General features: G+C 49.5%; 1 protein-coding gene across 1 annotated transcript; it reads left to right on the top strand.

Annotated features, from left to right (window-relative positions):
* Nucleotides 1-7,056: 7,056 nt before the first annotated feature.
* LOC114706837 (uncharacterized aarF domain-containing protein kinase 2) lies at nt 7,057-23,000 on the top strand. The gene is given in 10 exon segments (XM_028889342.2): nt 7,057-7,889; nt 7,892-8,014; nt 8,017-8,192; nt 9,225-9,371; nt 13,007-13,135; nt 14,542-14,637; nt 17,477-17,728; nt 19,364-19,492; nt 21,801-21,854; nt 22,622-23,000. Coding segments are annotated over 10 exon segments (1,854 nt in total). The 5' UTR covers nt 7,057-7,279; the 3' UTR covers nt 22,760-23,000.
* The last annotated feature ends 381 nt before the right edge of the window (nt 23,001-23,381 follow it).

Below are 23,381 nucleotides of genomic sequence, written 5' to 3'. Positions count from 1 at the left end.
GATTCTGCTCTTCTCTTCCACAGGCGGCAGGTGGTGCGCATGCTTGCAGAGCTTGCCTGGAAGGTAAGTCCCAAACTAGCTTCTCATTTAGTGGAAGAGATGACCAGCCAGAGGTTAGCTAGTTGGCTGCCCTGCTACGGACAATGAAATCATAGCTTGAGCGTCATGGCTACTGGTCAGGTTTTCTGTTGTTGTTGGGTTTTGTTTTAATATTGTTTATTTATGTGTAGGTGTACATGCCTGCAGGTACCTATAGAGGCCAAAAGGGGATGCTGGGGTTACAGGCAGTTGCAAGACATCAGACATGGGTGCTGAGAACCAGACTCCGGTCCTCTGAAAGAGCAGCAAGTGCTCTTAAGTGCTGATCCATTCATCCAGCTTTTGTTTTGTTTATGAGACCAGGTAGCTCTGTAGCCCAGGCTAGCCTGAAACTCTTGGCAGTCTACTTGCCTCAGCCTCTTGAGTACTGGAATGCAGGCATGAGTCACTAAGTCCAGCCTGGTCAGGGTTTCAGGACAGATAGTCCAGGCCTCCAGGCCAGCAGAACTACTGGGTGTAGCTCATTCGAGGTGGAGAGTCTAAGAGGTGGGTGCACCCATACTTCCCGGCAGAGGAGAAGGGACTGTCCCTACAGTGTTAGCACAAGTCCAGAATCTGGGAAGGGCCAGCAGGTGCTTGAGCTGAAACTGGAATGGGAGAAAGTCTCACTAGAAGAAGGACCAGAACAAGCAGAAAAGAGGAAGGCAGAGGGCGCCCAGCCAGCCTCCCTAGGGAGGGGTTTGAGGGCAACACCACAAGGCACGGTTGAAAAAGGCTTTCTCCTTCTCTCTTGAGAGTGCTGAGACTTTTTTTTTCCTGTGTGTGTGGGTGTATGGGGGTGGCTGGAAATGTTATAAATATATATTTAAATGATGGCATATATTTAATATACAATACATTTAAATGATGCCAAAGATTAAACCCAAAGCCTCACACACACCAAGAAGGTGCTCTGCTCACCTAAAGCTCCATCCCATGGTCAAAGTTTTTACACCAAGCTCCAACTTTCTTAGGAGCAAATTGCAGGCCACGTGTATCATATAGGACCTGCAGTGGGGTCAAGGGCTGACCTTTTCAAATGTTTCTCTGCTAGATAATCACCTTGACCTTGTGCAGAAAGAAGAGATGGGAAAAGACAAATTCTAGCTCCTCATCAGCCATTTTGAACTGTGAGGAATAAGGGCTTGCAGTTCACACGCTGCTGGTTATGGCGTTTTGTTAACGCAGCCCATAGAGACCTGTAGGACCAGGGTTCTTTCTGACATTGTGTGGGGAGAGGTCAGAGATGCAGCTAAATATCCTCCAGTTATAGGACCCTACCTCCCTGACACACCACAACACACACACACACACACACACACACACACACACACACACACACACAGGAATCATCCTGTCCAGAATGTCAAAATGTCAAATACAGAAATTAGAGTCGAGAGCTGGCTTAGCAGTTAAGAGCACTGGCCACTCTTCCAGAGTACCTGGGTTCAATTCCCAGCACCCACATAGCAGCTCACTATAACTTCAGTCCCAGGGATCCAACGGCCTCTTTTGATTTCCACCAGGCATACATGTGATGCATAGGTATGCATGCAAGCGAAATACCCATATACGTAAAATAAGAAAACAAACCTCCGCCTCCTTCTCCAGGGCACTAGATTTGCCCAGCCTCACATCTGCCACAGGAGATGCTAAAATGATAGGTGCCTGAGCAAAGAGACGTCTAGACAGGTTTACATCTCTTGTTTTTTCTTCCTAGGCTGGTAATGGAACCATAGGGAAAGCTTGGCTACACTTCGAGGTGAGTAGTGCCACCTAGTGGAAGCAGAGTGAACCATGCCAGCAAGGACGCTACCAAGAACTGGATATTTCATTTGCTGGGGCTTTTGTTGTTGAGCAGAATCTGGAAATCAATGGAGGCTACCCAAACGAGGACAAATGGGCCGTTGACTCAGCGTAGGCTGCAGAGAGGAAGCCAGCGCCATTGTGGGCAGAGACTTGAACTCAAGTGGAGACAAACACCTGTGGGAACAGGTGTTGCTGGGGCCAGTGGTGAAGGAAGAGGTTTTGTTCTAGCTTCATTTCTGTGGCTGTGATAAGACATCCTGATGACAAACAATTTAGGGGAGGAATGGGTTATTTCTGGTTTATAAATTTGCTTATTTAAAAAAATTTTTTTTGAGACAGAGTCTCACTACATAGCTCTGGCTGTCCTGAAACTCACTATGTAGATCAGGCTGGCCCTGAACTCATAGAGATCCATCTGCTTCTGACTTCCAAGTGCTGAGATTAAAGGCGTGCACAACCATGTTTGACTGTTTGGGTTTACATTCTGAGTTACCGCCCATCATCGAGCAGAAGTCAAGGCAGGAACTCAAACAGCCCCGTCAGTCACATCACGTGAACTTGCTCTCCTCTGAGTTTTTCCTGTCTTACATAGTTCACCATCTCCTGCCTAGGGAATGGCGCTACCCACAGTGGGCTGGGGCTTCCTGAGTCACAGACATGACTGCAGACCAGCCTGCTCTAGGCAGCCTTTCACTCTGGCTGTCTTTCTAAGTGATTCTAGCTCGTGTTGAGTTGACATTTAAAAACAGCCATCACAGCTATGCAGAAGTAGAAGGTTCTCATAGTTCGAGGTGTCAGCTGACTCCCAGCAACCTGAGTCTTCCCTACACAGCAGAAAAGATACACATACGAACACACAGACTGGGACAGCACACACAAGACCCACAGATTCAAACCAGACAAAATCCTAGCACTAAGACGGGAATGGACACAAAGTCCTACCTCTGACCAAGAAGCTATTTGCAGCTGATACCTGCTTGGAAAGGGAAAATTGGTTTTCTGTAACAGAGTGTCACTGAATATATCAACCACATTTCAAAGCAGGCCCCATGTGCAGAAGCTGTTGGCCAACACAAAACACACTCCATGTTTTTTGTTTTGTTTTGTTTTTTTGTTTGAGACAGGGTTTCTCTGTGTAACTTTGGGGCCTTTCCTGGAACTCACTCTGTAGCCTAGGCTGGCCTTGAACTCGCAGAGATCCGCCTGCCTCTGTCTCCTGAGTGCTGGGATTAAAGGCATGCGCTGCCACCGCCTGGCGACTCTGTGTTTTTTGTGCACCTTTTGTTTTGTTATATTTTTTTTGGTCTTATAAGTTTTACTTTTTTAGTTTGTTTTTCTTTTTTTTTCTTCTTCTTTTTTTTGAAAGAGGGATGAATTAGAGAAGGAAGGAATGATGGATCAGTAGGAAGGTGGGAGAGGATCTGGATGGGTTGGGAGAGGGGAAAGAATATGATCAAAATATATTGTATGAAAAAAGTTTTTAAATGAAAACTTCAAAAAATGAGCCATCATAGGCCTGTTATGTGACTGCCAGGCTGTCTGCAGCCAGTTCTGAGTCAGAAGTGGGGTAAAAGAAGGTACAGCTGGCACTCCCAACAAGGTAAGCCTTCCTTGTTGTAAGCCTATAGATGTGGCAGGGGTCAGCCAGAGTTCCATGGTGAAATATGGTCTGGCCTTCATTTTATCTCCAAAGTAGCCCCGTTCTATGGTACCACCCTGTCTTCATTGCTTTCCCGGCCCTCGCTACACTGTGGAACAGCACTTATGTGCTCCCCCCCTCCCCTCCTCCCCTTCTACAGATGCACATTCTCCTGCATCTTTCCTAGGTTTACAGACACAGAAGCTGAGGGTGGGCTAGCCCTCCAGGTAGTTATGACAGACACTCGGGTTTGAGGTAGGTGCCATAGGTAAATTTCTAGGAGGCAACAAGGGCGCACCCACTCTCTCCTGGGAATTGGCTAAGATGCTATTTTACTTATTTTTGTGGGTAGGGTGAGGTGCAGGGGGGGGCGATAGGGGCTTTAACAATAGCAAATTGGTGGCAGTAAGGCTTGTTAGGGAAGGGCTCAGTTGCCTTTAGCCTACTGGCTATGGGTGGGATAGGACCTCTGTTGGTTTTTTCTGTGTCAAACACACAGATTGCAAGCCGAGTGCCACTTTGAGATCTTTGGCAGCAGCTAACTCTGCAGCTCACACACGATTGAGCCTGTATGATAATGAGTATTCAGAGACGGGTAATGCCTGGGGGCGCTCACCAGCCTAAGACAGAGCACCTGTGTGGCCTGGGCAGGCGTCTCCAGGATGGGTAAGGTGACCTGCTGACGTCCCACGCAACCTAAGTCAGAAGCTCATTTTTTAGTTTTGGGTAACTGTTGCCTTGCTTGCTGACCTTGACCTTGATATCCTCCCTATGCTAATTTCCTCCTGGGTTCCACCCTCCTGAATGCTTAAGGGAAGTTCCTTGTCTGTGTATTCTGCATAATGGGCGTTAACAGCTTAGATGCAAGATAGTAAAACATCCTAGGGAACTTCTGCCCTCCAGTGTTCTCCCATTGTGCTGTAAGCCTGTATTTAAGACCTTTTCCCTCCTTCAATAAACAGCATTTGGCATTAAAAAACAATAGCAAATTGGGAAACATTTATTATTTATTTGTTTTTGTTTGTTTATTTTCAGGTAGGGTCTCCTGTACCCATGTGAGCTTTGGACTTTGATTGCATGTGTGAACTACTCCACCTGGCAGGGCTTTGTTTATTTATTTACTTAGAGAGGGTTTCACTATGTAGCCTGGGCTGGCCTGGAACTCACTATGTAGACCAGGCTGGCCTTGAACTCACAAAGACCCATCTGTCTCTGCCTTCTGAATGCTGAGATTAAAGTTGTTTGATGTGCCACCATGCCAGGCCAGGACTTCATTTTAAATGAGATCTGCTGGTCATGGTGGCACATGCCTATCATCACAGCACTCAGGAGGCAGAGGCAGAAAGACCAGAAGTTCAAGGTCATCCTCAGGAACATGTCAAAATAGAGGCCTCTTTTAAAACAAATTGCTTAGTAGCCAGACAGTGGTGGTACATCCCTTTAATCCCAGCAGAGGTTTTCTGAGTTGGAGGTTGGAGGCCTACAGAGCGAGTTCCAGGTCAGCCAGGGCTGTTTTTCGAGACAGGGTTTCTCTGTGTAGCTTTTGCGCCTTTCCTGGATCTTGCTTTGTAGACTAGACTGGCCTTGAACTAACAAAGATCCGCCTGGCTCTGCCTCCCAAGTGCTGGGATTAAAGAGTGTGTCACCACCACCTGGCAAAACCTGAAAAACCCAAAAACCTAAAAAAAAAAAATCGCTTGGTATGATGCTTTAGACCAAGCACTTGGGAGGCCAAGGAAGGATTGCCTCAAGTTCAAGGCCATCTTGGCTCTATAGTGAGATCCAGAACAGCCTAGTTTATGGAGTAAGGCCTTATCTCAAAATAATAGTAACAGTGATAATACTGCTAAATAGTCACATAGAAAACACGAGATCTTCCACAGTGCATTCTCCCTGCCTGTTATATGACTCAGGAGACAGAACTACTTTATATCATTAGATGCTAAAAATGACGATGTTTGCTAATTAGGTGTGGGGCGAAACATATCATACATACATACAGCTTGCTTGTTTTTTAAACTATTGCTTTATGTGTATGGGTGTGTTGCCTGCATGCACAGCTGTGCATCACTTGCAGAGGTCAGAAGAGGATGTTGGATCCCCCTGGAACTGGAGCTACAGTTGTGAGCAGCCATGTGAGTGCTGGGAATGGAACTAGAGTCCTCTAGAAGAGAAGCTAATGTTCTTAACTGCTGAGCTATCTCTCCAGCAACCCCTGTCGCTTTTTGAGACAGGGTTTTACCCTGTATCCCTGGCTGGCCTAGAGCTCCCTATGCAGACCAGGCTGGCCTTGAACTCTGTCTGCCTCTACCTCCCGGGTGCTGGCGTGTGTGTGTGTGTGTGTGTGTGTGTGTGTGTGTGTGTGTACCCTCAGAAGCCAGAAGGGGGCATTAGATTCCCTGGAATTGGAGTTACAGGGGCTTGAGAGTTCTTAGATGGGGTACTGGGAACCGAATTTAGGACGTCTGAAAGAACAATACACACTTTTAAACTGATGTTGTCTCTCCACTCCGCACCCCCAACCCCTGCCACTCCACCAAGTCCAAGGCTCTCTGACCTCCCTCTGGTTATTCCAGATTAAACACACGCGTGCGCACACAAACATCAAAAGTCTTTCTTACTCTGGAGCTTTCTTCATTTGGCCTCTCTCCCAAGACCCTTATTTCTTCTCCAAAGTAGCCTGGTCCTATGGCACCACGGGCTCCTCATGGAGCCGTGGCCCTTGCTACACTTTTATTTATTTTCATCACATTTCTTTTCTATGTGGGGGACACGACTTAAAGAAAACGGTGACCTTCCACCGGGTGGGTTCCTCGGATAGAACTCAGTTGTTAGGCTTGACAGCAAGCACCGTTAGTCCATCGAGCTGTCTCGTGTTCCTGTATAGACTCCCCCTACTCTCCCAGTAATTAACGGGTGAGACTAGGACGAATATGCCCACTCCCCAGAGTCCAGAATAATACCTAGTTTAACACATATTAGAGAAAGACTGATTGGGCTCAATAAGTATTAGTCAAATGTATAAGTCATTCCCTAAAGTCTAAACACCACCGCTAAGTTTTTGCCTAGGATTCAAGAATCCAGGACCCACACCCAACGGCTGAAAAGGTCGCCTTCCGCTGGACACACCTGCGATCCATTGTGCGGTTTAACATTTCTAGGGTTTAAACTACGAAGCTCCGAAAAGGAGAGGGAAAAGGGGGTCACAGAGGGTGCTTCTGTGTTTTGTGCTAAATCCCTTCAGGGTCTCAGTGTGTCCCTTGCCCTGGTTCCTGCCGCGGCCCCTTTAAGGAGCGTGTCCCGGGCGGAGAGGGCGGAGCCAGGTGCCGGAAGTCGCCGGCGGCGCGGGCCCCGGTGCCGAGTGCTCTACCTGGCTGGGGCTACCCACTGGGGCTGGTCCCCGGGTAGTTCGGGGTGTGTGCCCCGCCGCGTCCCGGGAGCCTCCCTGCGGCTCTCGGAGGCCCCGCCGTCCGCTGCAGGCCCCGAGTCCACCGCTCCACCCTGGCGCTCGGTGGCACTCGGCGATCTGGCACCAGACAGCCCGCGCGCGTGCTGACCCCGCGTCACCCGGGGTCCCTGGTTCAGGTCGCCGCCCGCCCCGGGCCCGGCCTGGCTTAGGCGGCGGCGCTTGGAGGGGGCGCGGGGGAGGGAGGGGGGTCGGTCCGACTTATCCTCGCCTCTCCCGGAGCATCTGCACAAATGGCTTCTCCTTAAGTAGAGGGCAAGCAGCCTAGGTCTGGGGGCCTGGGGAGGATGGTAACCCTCTGGCGTTTGTCCGTCAGGGTCTGCTTGTCACACTTAAGATGCTTTGAGTTCGGGAAGGAACTTGGCCTTTCCAGACCCCTGGGGTGCTCTCGCAATGCCAGGCTCTGTTGGTTTCTGCTGGGTACTTTTCCCAAGTTTATCTCAGCCCATGGGAATGTTGGAGAGGGGGCGTCCGGCAGCTTGTGCCAACGAAAGACCCCCTGGAGTGACCTGTCTGAAAATGGACGGGTGGAAGTGGCCCAAGCAGGGCCTCTGGGCCGTGTCTTACTGTGTCTCCGCCTAGGGCTCCGCGCTGGCGTGCTCTTGGCGAAATTCTTCCCCCTCCTGGTCTTGTACCCTCTCACCTACCTGTCTCCTAGCCTCTCCACCCTCTGGCTCCACCTGCTTTTGAAAGCCACAGAAACCTCGGGTCCAACTTATATCAAATTGGGCCAATGGGCCGGCACCCGGCGCGATCTCTTTTCAGAGGCTTTCTGTGTCCAGTTCTCCAAGCTGCATGTCCAGGTGACCCCCCACCCTTGGGCCCACACGGAACGCGCACTCCAGCAGGCATTCGGGGAGGACTGGGGCAGCCTCCTCTTTTTTGATACCCAGGAACCCGTGGTTCGGGTTGTGTGGCACAAGTGTACAAAGCATTCGCTAGCCCTGCCTTGCTGGAGGACAGACTCTGGAGACGTGGGGACCTCTCTGTCCCACAGCTGTCCTCAGGAGCCGGGGCAGTCGGATGCAGAGACAGCCCTTTGCGAAGGAATGGAAGAAGCCTTTAGAAAACCTTGCTGATGAAGCATTTCTAGAAAAGCTGCTGCTCCCTAAAACTGACCTTGTTAGGTCAGAAATGGGCACATCTCGGGTTCCTGGCCATCCACCTGCGTCAGATCACCTCATCCCAGTAGCAGTGAAAGTAAGTGCTCTCACAGCCTCGGTCTGGTGCGCCCCATCTTTGATCAGCTTACCTTGCATGTCTTTGATGAGCTATCCTGGTATAGGACCCAAGTCTAAACATGAAATATGAAATTCATTTATATTACACACGCCCTTTATACATGTAGACTACAAGTTATTTCTTGCAATATTTTTGGTGCACCTTTGTTATGACTTCAACCCATCCCCTGAGGTCAGATTTGGAATTTTTCACTGGTGTTAGGTCAGTCCTTAAAAAGTTTTAGATTTGGGGGCATTTTCAGTTTTGGGTTTTGGATTAGGGCTGCTCAACCTGTATTGTTGTTAAAAGTAAGCTGTTTCATTTCTTTCTCTCCTCTCTCTCTCTTCCTCCCTTCCCCCTCCTCCTCTCATAGTGAGGATCGCACCTAGGGTGGAATAAAATTTAGTTCCCACATGCTAGGCCTCTAAGCTATATTGTGAGGCTTCAGTCTACTTTTTATTTGGAGACAAGGCCTTGCTAAGTTAGTTTCCCAGGCAGGTCTTGAACCTATGATTCTTCTCTCCCAAATAGCAGGGATCACCAGTGCTACTAGGCCTCCAGGCCCAAGTTGTTTCCTTTTCTTTCTTTCTTTGTGTGTGTGTGTGTGTGTGTGTGTGTGTGTGTGTGTGTGTGTGTGTGTGTGGTTTCTTTGGCAGAGTCTTACTCCATAGCTCCCTTGGTCGTCCTGGAGCTCACTAGGGTAGACCACAGAGATCTGCCTGCCTCTGCCTCCTGTGTGCTGGGATTCAAGGTGTATTCCTCCACAACAGGCCCTGGTTTCATTTCCTGACTTTAGGGAGTGGTGGCGTGAATAGTCTGAGGGAGGGAAAAAACAAAACAAACAAACAAAAAAACTTGGGTTTTGCTACTTCTGGGGAGGAGGGACCACTACCCAAGGGCATCCTTTGTTTTGAGGAGAGGCACTCTGGTTCTTTTGGAGGTAGGAGCCAATGCTTGCTCAGTAAAATGCCCTCTCCTGATTCTGTCTTGTCTCATGTTTCTTCCTGGCAGGTGTTACACCCTGGCTTGCTCACTCAGGTGTACATGGATTTGCAGCTGATGAAGATTGGCAGCCAAGCCCTGGGGCTTTTACCAGGAGTCAAGTGGCTTAGCTTGCCTGAGATTGTGGAGGAATTTGAGAAGCTCATGGTCCAACAGGTGACTCCTTCTCTCAGTTGTAAATAGCACCTACCATACTTCTTGCCATTAGCAGATGCTTATGAACAGGTGAATGGGTAGGTAATTTCCCAGCATGTCATGCAGAGCATGATCTATTAGTCAGGGTGGGTAATGCTAGCTGATGAAACAAAAAATGGTCCAGTCCCAGCAGTTTCATATAGCTAGGCTATTTCTTGCCTATTCTCAGGTGACCTGAGGGAGAGGGAGCTCTCCTTTTTTTTTTTTTTTTTTTTTTTTTTTTTTTAATAATTTATTTTTATTTTGTGTTCATTGGTGTTTCACCTGCATGTATGTCTGTGTGAGGGTGTCAGAAGGCCTGGAACTGGAGTTACAGACAGTTATGAGCTGCCATGTAGGTGCTGGGAATTGAACCCGGGTCCTCTAGAAGAGCAGTCACTGCTCTCAACCACTGAGCCATCTCTCTAGCCCGGGAGCTCTCCTTTGGAGTGACTTTAGGACCCATTTTCTTTGTAAGATTGGCTCTGCCATCCCAACTGGAAAACCAGTGCTGCCTGTCACCACAGAGGCCAATGGAGAGAGACAAAAACTAACCCTTTACAGTTTTTTATTTTACATTGTATTTCTTCTTGTGTGGGTGTGTGAGATGGGTAGGCATGTGCATGCCATGGCATATGTATGTCAGAGGACACCTTTGAGCAGTTGTCTCCTTCCACAGGGTGGGTCCTTGAGCCTGGGGCTCCCATGGCAAGTGTTTTTGCCCACTCAGCCATTTTACTGGCTCAGAATTGAATCTTTAAATTGTGCTTTATTTAGCGAGCCTGTGGTTTGATGGTAATAGATTAACATCCTTTAAGAAACAAAAAGACCCGCCTTCCATATTTTCTCCAGTTAGCAGGCTTTGTGGGCTGGGCTGGGAGTGGGGAAACAAAGGTAGCCATTCATTCCCGAGCTCAGGCTCGCCCCTCTCGTCACTCCGTTGGCTATAGTTTTGAGGCTTGTGCCTCTCTGGGGTTCGTCACTTGCACTCTTCCTGGTTCTCTGGATATCTCAGCTGGGGCAGTTCTAGAAACGCCGGCTGTGTAGTGTCCCCAGTTATCAACCTTGTGCTTCTCCGGGGACATCTGAGCAGAGGAGGCGAGCACAGCATCTCACAGCAAGCAGTTAACATGGTGTGCCGGTTACGCCATGACTAACTGGACAGAGAGATTCCTTTTTGCAATATAAAATGCAGGTATGTCTTGGGATACAGAACAAAAATGCTCTTATCTATCCCTCCTGTCCCCTATTACCATCTCCAACATAGTTGGTATGGAATGGAGCTGACATGGAAGATGGGAGAGATTTTACGGCAGGCCAGGATGTGGGAAATACCTCCTCCTTCCAGCCTGCCAACCAGAGCTCCATGGACCTCTGAGAGCACTTAGGAGGGAGATACAGGCTCTTTTTGTGCCTCAGGGAAAAATGAAACTAAGGGGTCATATTAATTCTGCAACTACCAGAGGCTGACCTCTAGGGCAAGAAGACTCATTCTCTTTGTTTTGCTTTGTTTTTAGAGCTAATTGAATTAGACAAGGACCTACTCCCTGGTGGGGACCCTTGGGGGCATTTGTACAAGTGCCAGACTTGGTAAACTTACATGAAGGTGTTTGGGCCTTCAAGTGGATATCTGCACTGGCTCCCAGGTCTCGGGCCTTTTGTATAAGGATGTTACAGAGCTGCACTCTAAAGACCTGACCACTCTGCCAGGTCCTTCTCGCTTATATCATTACCTTGGAGGCTAGGATTTCAAATAGGAATTTGTGGGGAACTGAGAGGTATGTGTGGAGACCTACCAGAACAGAGTAGAGAGCTTTCTTTCTTTCTTTCTTTCTTTCTTTCTTTCTTTCTTTCTTTCTTTCTTTCTTTCTTTCTTTCTTTCTTTCTTTCTTTCTTCCTTCCTTCCTTCCTTCCTTCCTTCCTTCCTTCCTTCCTTCCTTCCTTCCTTCCTTTCTTTTTTTTTGTTTCTTTGAGACAGGGTTTCTCTGTGTAACAGTCCTAGCTGTCCCCGGAACTAGCTCTGTAGCCCAGGCTGGCCTTGAACTCACAGAGATCCGCCTGCCCCGCCTCCCGAGTGCTGGGATTAAAGGTGTGCGCCACCACCGCCCAAAGAGCTTGGCTTTCTATACTGGAGCATTGCCAGTTTGATGATAAGGCAATGAAAACGGAGCAAACAGCTTCTACTCCAACCACCGTCTCTTCATCTTGACTCTTGGCTTCGCCTCCCTCCTGAGCTTCAGCTCCCATTAAAAGCCCCACAGACCTCAGGGTCCCATCTCTTGAAACGACATCCCCGTATTTTACCCATTTGTTTGAGACCAGCCTCTCCGGCCAGCCCTGCCCGGCAGGTGCAGCAGCACATTGCAGGCCTGGTGTGTGTGTCTACAAGTCTGCCTCAGTGCTCCTGTGTGCAGTCACGGCAGTTATTCCACACTCTCGGGATCAGGGGGTGTCAGGCGCTCTGTAGACTTGATGGGATGGGAGAGGACGGTAGGGAGCACCAAAGAGGTGCATCTAGAGAGAGGAGCAGGAGACCAGTCATGCCCCACCTGGACGTCATTCTAAAGAGCAGCAACTCAGGGCTGGAGAGCTGGCTCAGGGGCTAAGAGCACTGGTTAAGAGAGTTCTCTTGCAGAGAATTACCCACAGGCATCTTTGTGTAACTCCGGTTCCAGGGAATCTGACCGCTTCTTTTGACCTCTGTGTGCAACAGGCATGCATGTGGTATACACACATATGTGTACATAAAACACTTATACATGTAAAACAAACCTTATTTATTTGTTTGCTTATTTATTGTTTGTTTGTTTGTTTTTCAAGATAGGGTTTCTCTTTGTTGCCCTGGCTGTCCTGGAACTAGCTCTGTAGACCAGGCGGGCCTTGAACTCACAGAGATCTATCTGCCTCTACCTTCTACGTGCTGGAATTAAAGGTGTGTGCCACCACCACCCAGCAATTTTTTTTTTTTTAAAAGAGTGTGGATGACACCATTCACATGACATGGATATCAGGTAGATTAGGAGAAAAGTTGGGAAGTTTATTAAAAGTTGGAGCTGGGCGGTGGTGGCGCACGCCTTTAATCCCAGCACTCAGGAGGCAGAGCCAGGCGGATCTCTGTAAGTTCAAGGCCAACCTGGGCTACCAAGTGAGTTCCAGGAAAGACTCAAAGCTACACAGAGAAGCCCTGTCTCGAAAAACCAAAAAAAAAAAAAGGGGGGGGGGTTGGGTATTCAACTATGGCAGTTGCTGCAATAGTTTGGAGGTCGAGGCCGTCCCTGTGTGGAAGTGGCTGTAACACATTGATCGTAATGGATGGACAGTTAGGCTAGCTGAGCACTGGGGCACTGAAAAGAGCTATGAGGTCAGATGGGCATCCATTGGCTGCTGTGAGGGCCCAAATCCCCCCAGGGGATCTGAGATCTGCCTTAGGGGAGTTCATGTGGACAGTGGATGTTTGCGCCTTCAGCGGTAGCTAGCTGGTGTGTCTTCTCCGAGGTTCCTGGTGGAGCCAGGGAAGCGGGTGAGGAGGAAGGAAGGGAACCTGCTGAGCTGGTTCTCCTGGCCTCGTAGAGGTGCTCCCTGTGCACACTAGCTCTTCTTTCCTCCCCACTCTGCAGATAGACCTGCGCTATGAAGCTCGGAATCTGGAACACTTTCAGCACAACTTCCAGGACATGGCATCTGTGAAATTCCCCACCCCGATACACCCCCTCATCACTCGGGATATCCTGGTGGAGACATACGAGGTAAGGCTCTGGTTCTGCGTGTCACTCATGCTGAAGAGAGAGGATGTGCTTCCTGTCTGTCAACTGGGAGAGGGTTGAGAAGGGTGGAGGGCTTGCCCGGCACTGCAGAAAACCGTCCTCCCACACCCCTGCCAGAGCCGGCCTCCCACACCCCTGCCAGAGCCTCCCGTCCTACCACACCCCTGCCAGAGCCATCCTCCCACACCCCTGCCAGAGCCGTCCTAACTCCCACACCCCTGCCAGAGCCGTCCTAACTCCCACACCCCTGCCAGAGCCGGCCTCCCACACCCCTGCCAGAGCCGTCCTTCCTACCACACCCCTGCCAGAGCCATCCTTCCTACCACACCCCTGCCAGAGCCATCCTTCCTACCACACCCCTGCCAGAGCAGCTCTGGGAGGAGCCGGAGGAAGAGACAGAGTGGAGTGAGCTGTGAGCTGGTCCCGAGAGCTGCAGGTAGCCTCAGACTTCTTAGAATTGAGAACTCACTCTGCCGTCTGATTAGCTGGGGACCTCATGGCACTGCCCAGGAGTAAGTGACACATTGAATGAAAACACATTTGACACAGGAAGTGCTGGGGCAAGCATTTGCCTTAGCTGTTCCCCAGACCTGTCTCATTAGGAAATGGTAATGAGCCGGGCGGTGGTGGCGCACGCCTTTAATCCCTGCACTTGGGAGGCAGAGCCAGGTGGATCTCTGTGAGTTCGAGGCCAGCCTGGACTACAGAGCAAGTTCCAGGAAAGGCACTAAAACTACACAGAGAAATCCTCTCTCGAAAAACCAGAAAAAAGAAAAAAAAAAAAGGGTACTGTGACATCCAGAGACTCGTCTCCTAGCTGTGTGACTCTGAGGCTGGTCTTAGACCCTCTGGGCTGTTCTTTGTATGTGTGTTTGTGCTCCAGCTCAGCGGGCCGCCTTGACAGACTGAACCCAGCGGTGATTTGCTAGTCGCCCGTTCATTCTTCTGACTGTCCTTTCTTTCCCTTTTCCTGCTGGAGCTCCAGCTCAGGTCTCTGCTGGATGATTCTCTTCTTGTTTTAGTTTGTTTTGAGACAGTCTCACACACTCCAGGTTGGCCTCAAACTATGACCTTAAACTCCTGTTCTTCCCGCCTCTGCTTCCCAGGGGCCAGGATTACCGGCTTGCACCTCCACGCCTGGCGCTTGCTCAGTCTCAGCATCTATCTGCTCCTGTCTCTTCCCAGGGCCTCAAGCATCTCTCTCCTCTTAGTTGCAGAGTCGATGGCTGCAAACTCTTGGGTATTTCTTTTGAGAAGTATATGAAGGAAATGTAAACATTAAAACCAGTGTGTTAGTGACAGATTTATAGGGGTTTTAGGATCAGCTTCTGGGGCATCTTGCGGTGGGGTGGCCAGCAGGTTAAAGCTGTCTCTCTGCTGTCTTTAAGGAAAGTGTCCCAGTGTCCAGTTACCAGCAGGCAGGAACTCCTGCCGACCTGAAGAGGGAGATTGCAAGGCTGGGGATCAACATGCTTTTGAAGATGGTGAGCTGGGGGCCCCAATGTTGAGGTTCAGTGCATGGGCAGATTGCATAGGGGGAGTGGGGGACCTAGCTGGGTGCTGAGGCTCAGTACACAAGCAGAACGTTTAAGGGAAGGTGCAGAGGGCTCTGCCGGGCATGGACTGGGAGGGCCAGCCAAGAAGAGAGCTGCAGGTTGAGAACTTGAGCTGAGTGAAGCCCCTCCCCCCAAATGCTTCTGTGACCCAGAGCTTGCGCTGAGTTCTCCTCTGTGGTGTGCATTCTGTGTGTTGTGGGAAGAATGGTAAGCACACCGTTTAGACCAACAGCAGGTATGGGGTGTGTTAGATACGGCTTCATTCATTCATTCATTCATTCATTCATTCATTCATTCGTTCTTCATTCATTCAGTATTTATGGAGTACCTGCTGTATGCCAAGTGCTGAATGAAGTGTTGGACTTACTTAAAAGCAGACCTGACTACAATGTTTACTGGGTAAACCAGCGGAAAGAACCGCATGCCATTGAGGGCCCATGCTCAAGGATTAGCTTGAAGGGACCTTTTCTGGATCCAGGGCTTCACCCAGGAGGTGGCTGCACTTCATCTGGGATGGGGAGGCTGTGTCACCAACGTGAAGACAAATGGCAGGACTTGTCTAGAGACAGCAGCCTGTGCCAAGGGTGCGCTGCAGTGGGAGACGTGAAGGCACATTGCACAGAGTATCTCCGAGTCAGGATTAATCCATGGGCAACGGGCTCATCTGAGCTCTAGTCCCTTAAAAGATTCCATGTTTCATTATTACAACATTTGCTGAAGTACACACACACACACACACACACACACACACACACACACACATGCGCACACACACGCACACACTTAAGTTGAGACAAGTTCTTTCTGTATAGCCTAGAGTGATTTGAAATTTATTATAGAGCCCAGGCTGACCTCAAACTCACATTAATCCTTCTTAAATAGTGGACTATTTAAGTACCAGGATTATAGACCATCATGCCTGGCAAGTTTACAGGTGTTAAGTATATTTTTTTTAATTTGCATATTTTTTAATTTATTAAAACCTTTTAATTTTTAAAAGTTTACCTGGTGCCCAGAAAGCCAGAAAAGGGCATTAAATAATCTGGAATTGGAGTTACAGGTGGTTGTGAGGTGCTGAGTGGGTGCTGGGAATCGTCCAGGTCCTCCGGAAGAGCAGCCGGTGCTCTTAATCACTGAGCCATCTCTCCAGCCCCAGATTTTTAATTTAAAAAATTTTAGTGTGTTTGTATATGTGTGACCCCGCACATGCATGCCGCATGGTGTGCGCACATGAGTCGAAGAACCACTTGTGGGAGCCAGTCCTCTGCCATCACGTAGACCCTGAGGGTCAAACTCAAGTGGTCAGGCTTGGTGGCAAGCACCTTCATCCACTGAACCGTCTTACTGGCCCCTTAATGAATAAAAAAAAAAAATCATTCTTAGGCTGGAGAGATGGCTCAGAGGTTAAGAGCACTGCTTGCTCTTCCAAAGGTCCTGAGTTCAATTCCCAGCAACCACATGGTGGCTCACAACCATCTGTAATGAGATCTGGCGCTCCCTTCTGGCCTGCAGGGATATGTGCAGACAGAATACTGTATACATAATAAATAAATAAATCTTTTTTTTAAAAAATCATTCTTTAATCCTGATGCAGGCAGTGGAAGACTGTGAGGCAGAGAGATAAGCTAGTCACAACAATGATGACCTCGGGGTGGAGTTGGGTTGGAGGCCGTGAGGTGAGGCAGGGAGGTGGAGGAGCCCAGTGGCAAATGGTGGTTTCTTTCTTTCTTTTTTTGAGACAGGGTCTCATGTAGCTTGGCTTGAACTTGCTATGTAGCTGAGAGATGACTTTGGAACTCCTGATCCTAGTTTCTCCACCTCCCAAATGCTGGGAGGACAGGATTATGGCCCAAGTGTCCTGCCACACTGGGCTGATGTTGATTCTGGAATCTATCTGGGTCTCTCTTGGAAGTCCTCAGTGAGCTTTTCTATCTCATGTACATCAGGATGAGGGGGATAAGTAGCAGGTTCCTAGCCTCATCATCCTGTCTTCCACAAGGCTGTGGCAGGGGATCTCAGTGGTGCCTTTAACCACCAGGAAATGCCTGCTCTGTCTGGGGACATACTTAGCTGTTAGAGCTGGGTCTGGGATGTGTCTGGAACCGGGTGATGTGCAGAAAAAGGCTATGGATGCCCCCAAACACTTGGGCATATAGGGTAGTACTTGGCATCCCCAACAATGAATTGAGAAGCCTGGCAAGTCGAGAGCTGAGGTTATCTACTGCGGGGGGGGGCAGAGGAGACAGGGAGGTTTGAAATTGCTGCTTTGGTTCTGAGAAAGAACTCTGGGAGTGTGGAAGGCTGCACAGTCAGTCAAAGCCACACTGACTCTTGAGTCACCGGAGGCACGGGTGGTCTACCCAGGTGGCTTGGAGCAGAGTTGACCTGGTGTTGTCTGAATCCAGATGTTAGTTCGGTCACCTACTACCTGGGGACAGGGAGGGACAGCGGGGCAGGCAGGACCTTGAATCTCGGCCCTTGAGAGGTGAGGCAGGCAGATCTCTCCCAGGTTGAAGGCCAGGCTGGGCTACCCGAGACCCTGTGTCGTCACGAAGTGAAAACCCAAACCAAACAGAACCAGCCCTTGACTTGGCTTAGCCCTGCACAAACTCTTGTTTGAGAGCATCTAGCAGCAAGGGCTTTGTGGAATGTCCACCCCTTCGGCTTGTCACTGGCAGCCAGCTGTCCCCTAAAACTTTCTGCAGGTACCCCAGTAGTGCTAGGGCAGGAGGGTTGACACAGGCCTGACTGGTACAGTCTCTTCCAGATATTTGTGGATAACTTTGTGCATGGAGACCTTCACCCTGGGAACATCCTGGTCCAGGGTGCTGATGGATTGTCCCCAAGCCTGGAGACGCAACAGCAGCAGGTGACCGTCCGCGACACACTGGTGGCTACCCTAGCGCCTGCCCTGTGCCCACTGCGTCTGGTGTTGTTGGATGCTGGCATTGTGGCCGAGTTGCAGGCTTCAGACCTGAGGAATTTCCGGGCAGTCTTCCTGGCCGTAGTTCTGGGGCAGGTGAGACTCACCGGGGTCAGCCCTTTAGGCTCTGGGGAGCCGCATGAATCACTTCCTAGCCCTTGTCTCTGGTGAGAGCTCAGGGGTGCCAGATGGCTGTGGTTGGACACAGGTGGAGCAGGGGTGGGCATTGACGATGACTCAGGTTGGGCAGCTTAAGGTTGGCACCTTCTCTCCTGCAGTGTGTGACTGTAATTTGTTGTAAATTTGTAAATCTGTCAGCAAATTTGTTGGCATGACGGTGACAGGAAGCTAGCTTTAAAAAATGGTATTTATTGCCTTTGTGTGTGATGTATATGTGTGGGCAGGTGAGCTTGAGACATGGTGTGCATGGCATGGGCAGAGGACACTTTTGGGACTTTTGGGAGGCAGCTCTGTCCGGTAGTCCTGCTTTTCAGGGACTGGAGTCAGCCCTCAGGCTGGTTTGGCAGCCACCCTGAGCCTCTGCGCTGTCTCACTGGTCCTCTAGCGTTTTGATAAAACAGTGGCAGTCTTCCATCTGTGCTCTTCGCTGCAAAGGGTGGGAAGCATCTGCAGCACAGAGAACATGTCCTCCACGTGGGGCGAGATGGTTGGGATCTGTGGTGTGGGGATGTAAGTGGTTTCCCCCCAAACACTCTGGGGCCTTCAGGGCTTGGGAGGTATTATTAGAGAACACAAATCTGACAGCCCAGATTAAGTGGACTGTGTTCTGTGGAGTCCAGATGAAGTGTCATGGCAAGGAGGCTGGGAAAACACTCTGACTGCATGGAATAGGATTTTCCTGTGACAAAACGTTGAAAAAGAGGACTTTTTTTTTGAAACAGGGTCTTATTTTGGCTGGCCAGGAAATTGCTGTGCAGTCCAGCAGGCTGGCCTTGAACTCACAGAGATCCACTTGCCTCTGCCTTCAGAGCACTGGAATTAAAGATGTGCACCACCACATCCAGCTAGAGAGCTTTTTAAAAGAGGCAAGACTCAGGGATGTCCCTGCTTAGCCAACTAAAACCGTGGCCTGAAGCCAGTTTAAGGTGCCTCCTGCTTAAACACTGAGATGCAGTATGGGTGGGACCGTCTTCCTCTGCCCAGACTTGTGTGAGGGCAAAAGCCACAGTGGCCATACTCTGGGAGGTGACACTGGGGAAGGGCCGAATGTCCTGGGAGACTGGGCACTTGGGTTGGAGGGTCTCGTGGATCAGGGAGAAGGCTGCATGGCCGGGACCAGGGCAGCTCAGCCCTCCAGCCCAGCCTGTAGGGCCTGGTGGCCCCAACTGGGCCGGGTGGTCATCAGAGTCATGGAACTTAAGCATCAGGACTCCAGCCTTTCCCTGACTGAAGTACCCCATGTGGCCCAGGAGGGAGAAAGAGGCTGCTCGCATCATTGTCTTGACTGGGCTAAGCATAGGGCGGGCCCGCTGGCCAGCAGAGACCTTAAACTCTGGCTAGCTGGAGGTCTAGTGGATGATAGTAGCTGAAAAGGATGAGGGCACAAGAACTGGGTGGTAGAAAAACCAGCGGAAGCAACTGAGAGACGAGAGCATACAGCGTGCTCACTCTGATCTACCAAGCCACGTTTCCTATGTAAAGCAACTGAGAGACGAGAGCATACAGCGTGCTCACTGTTTTACTAAGCCACGTTTCCTGTGTACCTTCCAGGGCCACAGAGTAGCTGAACTCATCCTGCATCATGCCCGGGCCAATGAGTGCAAGGATGTGGAAAGGTTCAAGGCTGAGATGGCTACACTAGTGACCCAGGCCCGGGAGAACACCATGACACTGGAAAAGGTAGGCAGGCACCGCGCCGCTTGGGCAGAGCTACACTTAATCGAGGGTCCGCTTTGTGGGGAGCTTGCAAAGGGTAGGATTTCTGGGGGTGGTGTTGAGACAAGATTTCTCTGTTAGCCCTGGCTGTCCTAGAACTTGCTCTGCAGACCAGGCTGGCCTGGAATTCAGAGATCTGCTTGCCTGTGCTGGGATTAAAGGTGTGCATCACCTCCACCCAGCAGGAGGTAGAGTTTTTTCTTTTTTCTTTTTTTTTTTTTTTTTTTTTTTTTTTTTTTTTTTTGGTTTTTTGAGACAGGATTTCTCTGTGTAGTTTTGGTGCCTGTTCTGGATCTCGCTCTGTAGACCAGGCTGGCCTTGAACTCACAGAGATCTGCCTGGCTCTGCCTCCCGAGTGCTGGGGTTAAAGGCATGCACCACCACTGCCTGGCTTGGAAGTAGAGTTTTTTCTTTTCTTTTCTTTCTTTCTTTCTTTTTTTTTTTTTTTTTTAAGATTTATTTATTTATTATGTATACAGCATGTATCCCTGCAGGCCAGAAGAGGGCACCAGATCTCATTATTGATGGTTGTGAGCCACCATGTGGTTGCTGGGAATTGAACTCAGGACCTCTGGAAGAGCAGCAGTCAGTGCTCTTAACCTCTGAGCCATCTCTCCAGCCCCCAGAAGGTAGAGTTTTTAAGGCAGGTTAAAAAAAAAATCTTTTCTTGTTCTCAGATCTTCCAAGAAGCTCAAGGGGCCAACTGAGATCACAGGTCCCTTGCTGGCAGAGCCTCTGCTTTATTCAGAGACGAGCTGTTGTGGAGACACCTGGCCATGCAGGAGAGGCAGCATCGCAGAGATGTGCCATGAGCCTGTGTCCCTTGTTTGGCCTGACCCATGGTGTGCTTACACCCTGTTAACTCGCCTGTCTTTGTCAAGTTGATGGCCTACGTTAGCCAGACTGGCCGTGCAGAGTGGCCACCAGTGATGCTGACCTGTTTTTGTTTATTTTTTTGCCTGTTTGCACAATTTGATAGACTTTAGTCCAGCATCCTCACAGGCCCATGACACCATTACTACTTTCTATTTTAGAACATCGCTGTCTTCAATTTCATACACATATAATGTATTATGATTACATTTCACCTTATTTTTTTAAATGAACCTAATATTTGCAATTGTAACCATTTTTAAATTCACAATTCAGTGGCATGAATTACATTCAAGATATTAATTGCACTCATGATATTCATTAATTACACTCATTATATTAATTACATTTTGGCATTCATTGATTATATTCGCAGTATTCATTCAATAACTATATTTATGATATTCATTGATTGTATTGATTTTTTACATTCATGATATTATGTCCTGATACTAATGTCCATTTGTGGGGTTTTTCCATCACACAAAATAGAGATTCTGTACTTCAGAAATCATTGCTGTATATCCCTTTCTTCTCCATCTTGAGATAACATCTAATCTTTCTGTCTCTATGAATTTGTATATTCTATATATTTCATGTAATACAATTCTATAGTATTTGTCTTTTTTTTTAAATGTAAAAACATTTTATGTGCAACTGCAGGAGAAATAATACACAGATAGCTTGAACATAAAAACAGGTTATAATTCAAAAGTTCAGGGTTATTTGAAACTGGAAAATATTTTCTCTGTAGAAAATAGTAAAAATGATAACATTTCCCAGTAAGCCCTTTTAAGCCTAATAATAGCTGAATTACACATATAAATATTGATTAGATTCTGGGTGACCTGGTTTATGCAGATGGTTACTAATGATACCCACACACACATGCCCGCCCGCCCCCTAACACGTGCCTACACCAGGCAAGCCTCTATCTCTGCTACTGAGCTACACCCTAGTCTGTTTGCTTGGGAACATTCTGAGTGTGGCTAGGGATGGGGAGAAGGATGGAGTAGACATGGCTTTGAGCCTTCTTCTGCAGGCATTTGTGGCCTGTATGGAAGTGGGGCCTGTATTGGTAAAGTCCTTTTTTCTGTTTTTTGTTTTAGAGATAGGGTTTCTCTGTTGTACAGTCCTGGCTGCCCTGGAACTCATGTTGTAGACCAGGCTGGCCTCGAACTCACAAAGATCCGCCTGCCTCTGCTTCCCAAAAGCTGGGATTAAAGGCGTGCGCCACCAGCGCCCGGGTGAAGTCCTTTTGGTTGCTTGTCGGGCAGCCCCTCTCTCTCAGTGTGGGCACACTTCGGAGTGTGAGTGGTGGGCGTGGAGAAGTGGGAAAGGACAGGACCCTGGGAGGGAAGAAACGCTCTGGGATTCCACTGGGTTCTTTGTTTTCCAGCTTCATGTCTCCAGCCTCCTTTCCAGTGTTTTTAAGCTGCTGATGATCCATAAGGTGAGGTGTCATTAGGGAAGGCTTGGGAAGAGGTGGGGTGGGTAGGGCACAGGGCAGTGGGGTGGTTAGAGAAGAGGTGGGTAGGGCGCAGGGCAGTGGGGTGGTTAGAGAAGAGGTGGGTAGGGCACAGGGCAGTGGGGTGGTTAGAGAAGAGGTGGGTAGGGCAGTGGGGTGGTTAGAGAAGAGGTGGGTAGGGCACAGGGCAGTGGGGTGGTTAGAGAAGAGGTGGGTAGGGCGCAGGGCAGTGGGGTGGTTAGAGAAGAGGTGGGGTGGGTAGGGCGCAGGGCAGTGGGGTGGTTAGAGAAGAGGTGGGTAGGGCAGTGGGGTGGTTAGAGAAGAGGTGGGGTGGGTAGGGCGCAGGGCAGTGGGGTGGTTAGACCCCGCTTTTCTCCAGCGTTTGTTGCATATTGATTGTGGATTTTTCATCTCCTGAAACAGGTCTAGTGGGTTCATGGTCCCTTGAGAACAAAGTCTGTGGATCTGTCAATCTATGTAGTCGGTCTACGGGCTGACTTAGATGATAGAGAAAAATCTTTAAAGATGTCCAGCCAGATATTCCCTTCCTTCCCCTCCTTGGGTGAGGGATGGACCCTTGTCCTTGGGCCCCCAGAAGCCCCAGTGTACCCTCCTGACTGCTGGGGGGGAGGTGGGGAGAGGGTGGAACCCCAAGGCAGCATAGGAGAGGGCCGGGGCTCAGTGACAGGGCTGTCGGGTGCTCAGCCAAGTCCTGAGCTCGGGAAGAACTGCTCTTTTCTTTTCTGTTTCAGGTAAAGCTCGAGAGCAACTTTGCCTCCATTGTGTTCGCCATCATGGTGCTGGAGGGGCTTGGGCGCTCGCTGGACCCCAAGCTGGACATCCTGGAGGCAGCAAAGCCCTTCCTGCTCAGAGGAGGAGGGCTCCTGTGACTGCGGCAGCCGGCACAGTGAAGGCAGATCCTGACCGTCTGTCCTGTGGCAGCTGAGACGTCTAAAAGTGGGATGTGTGGCAGAAACGTTACTAATTACCCGGTGACCTAGCTTCACGGTCTGTTTGAAAAATTTGGGGTTATTTAGGGTACAAAGGAGGGGAGCTGAAACTGGGGCCAGAGACACCATTTCAGGAAAATCCCCTGCAGAAGACGACAAATACATTTATTTATTTTGTTTTTCTGTTTTCCTCCCCTTTTTAACTTTAAGAATGTGTGTGTGTGTGTATGTGTGTGTGTGTGTATGTGTGTATGTATGTATGTATGTATGCCATGTGTATGCAGATGCTTACCAAGGCCAGAGGCGGGCACTGGATGAATCCTCTGGAGTTTTAGGCAGTTGTGAGCTGCACAGCGTGGGTGCTGGGGACTGGAAGAGAAGTAAGTGCTCCTAACCACTGAGCTATCTCTCCAGCCCCTTCTTTCTTTTGTTTTAAAATTACACTTGGACCGGGCGGTGGTGGCGCACGCCTTTAATCCCAGCACTCTGGAGGCAGAGCCAGGCGGATCTCTGAGTTCGAAGCCAGCCTGGTCTACAGAGCGAGATCCAGGACAGGCTCCAA

This window comes from Peromyscus leucopus, chromosome 3 (assembly GCF_004664715.2).
Source record: "Peromyscus leucopus breed LL Stock chromosome 3, UCI_PerLeu_2.1, whole genome shotgun sequence".
In the NCBI taxonomy this organism is placed as follows: Eukaryota; Metazoa; Chordata; class Mammalia; order Rodentia; family Cricetidae; genus Peromyscus; species Peromyscus leucopus.
This window is presented reverse-complemented; position numbering and strand designations above follow the sequence as displayed.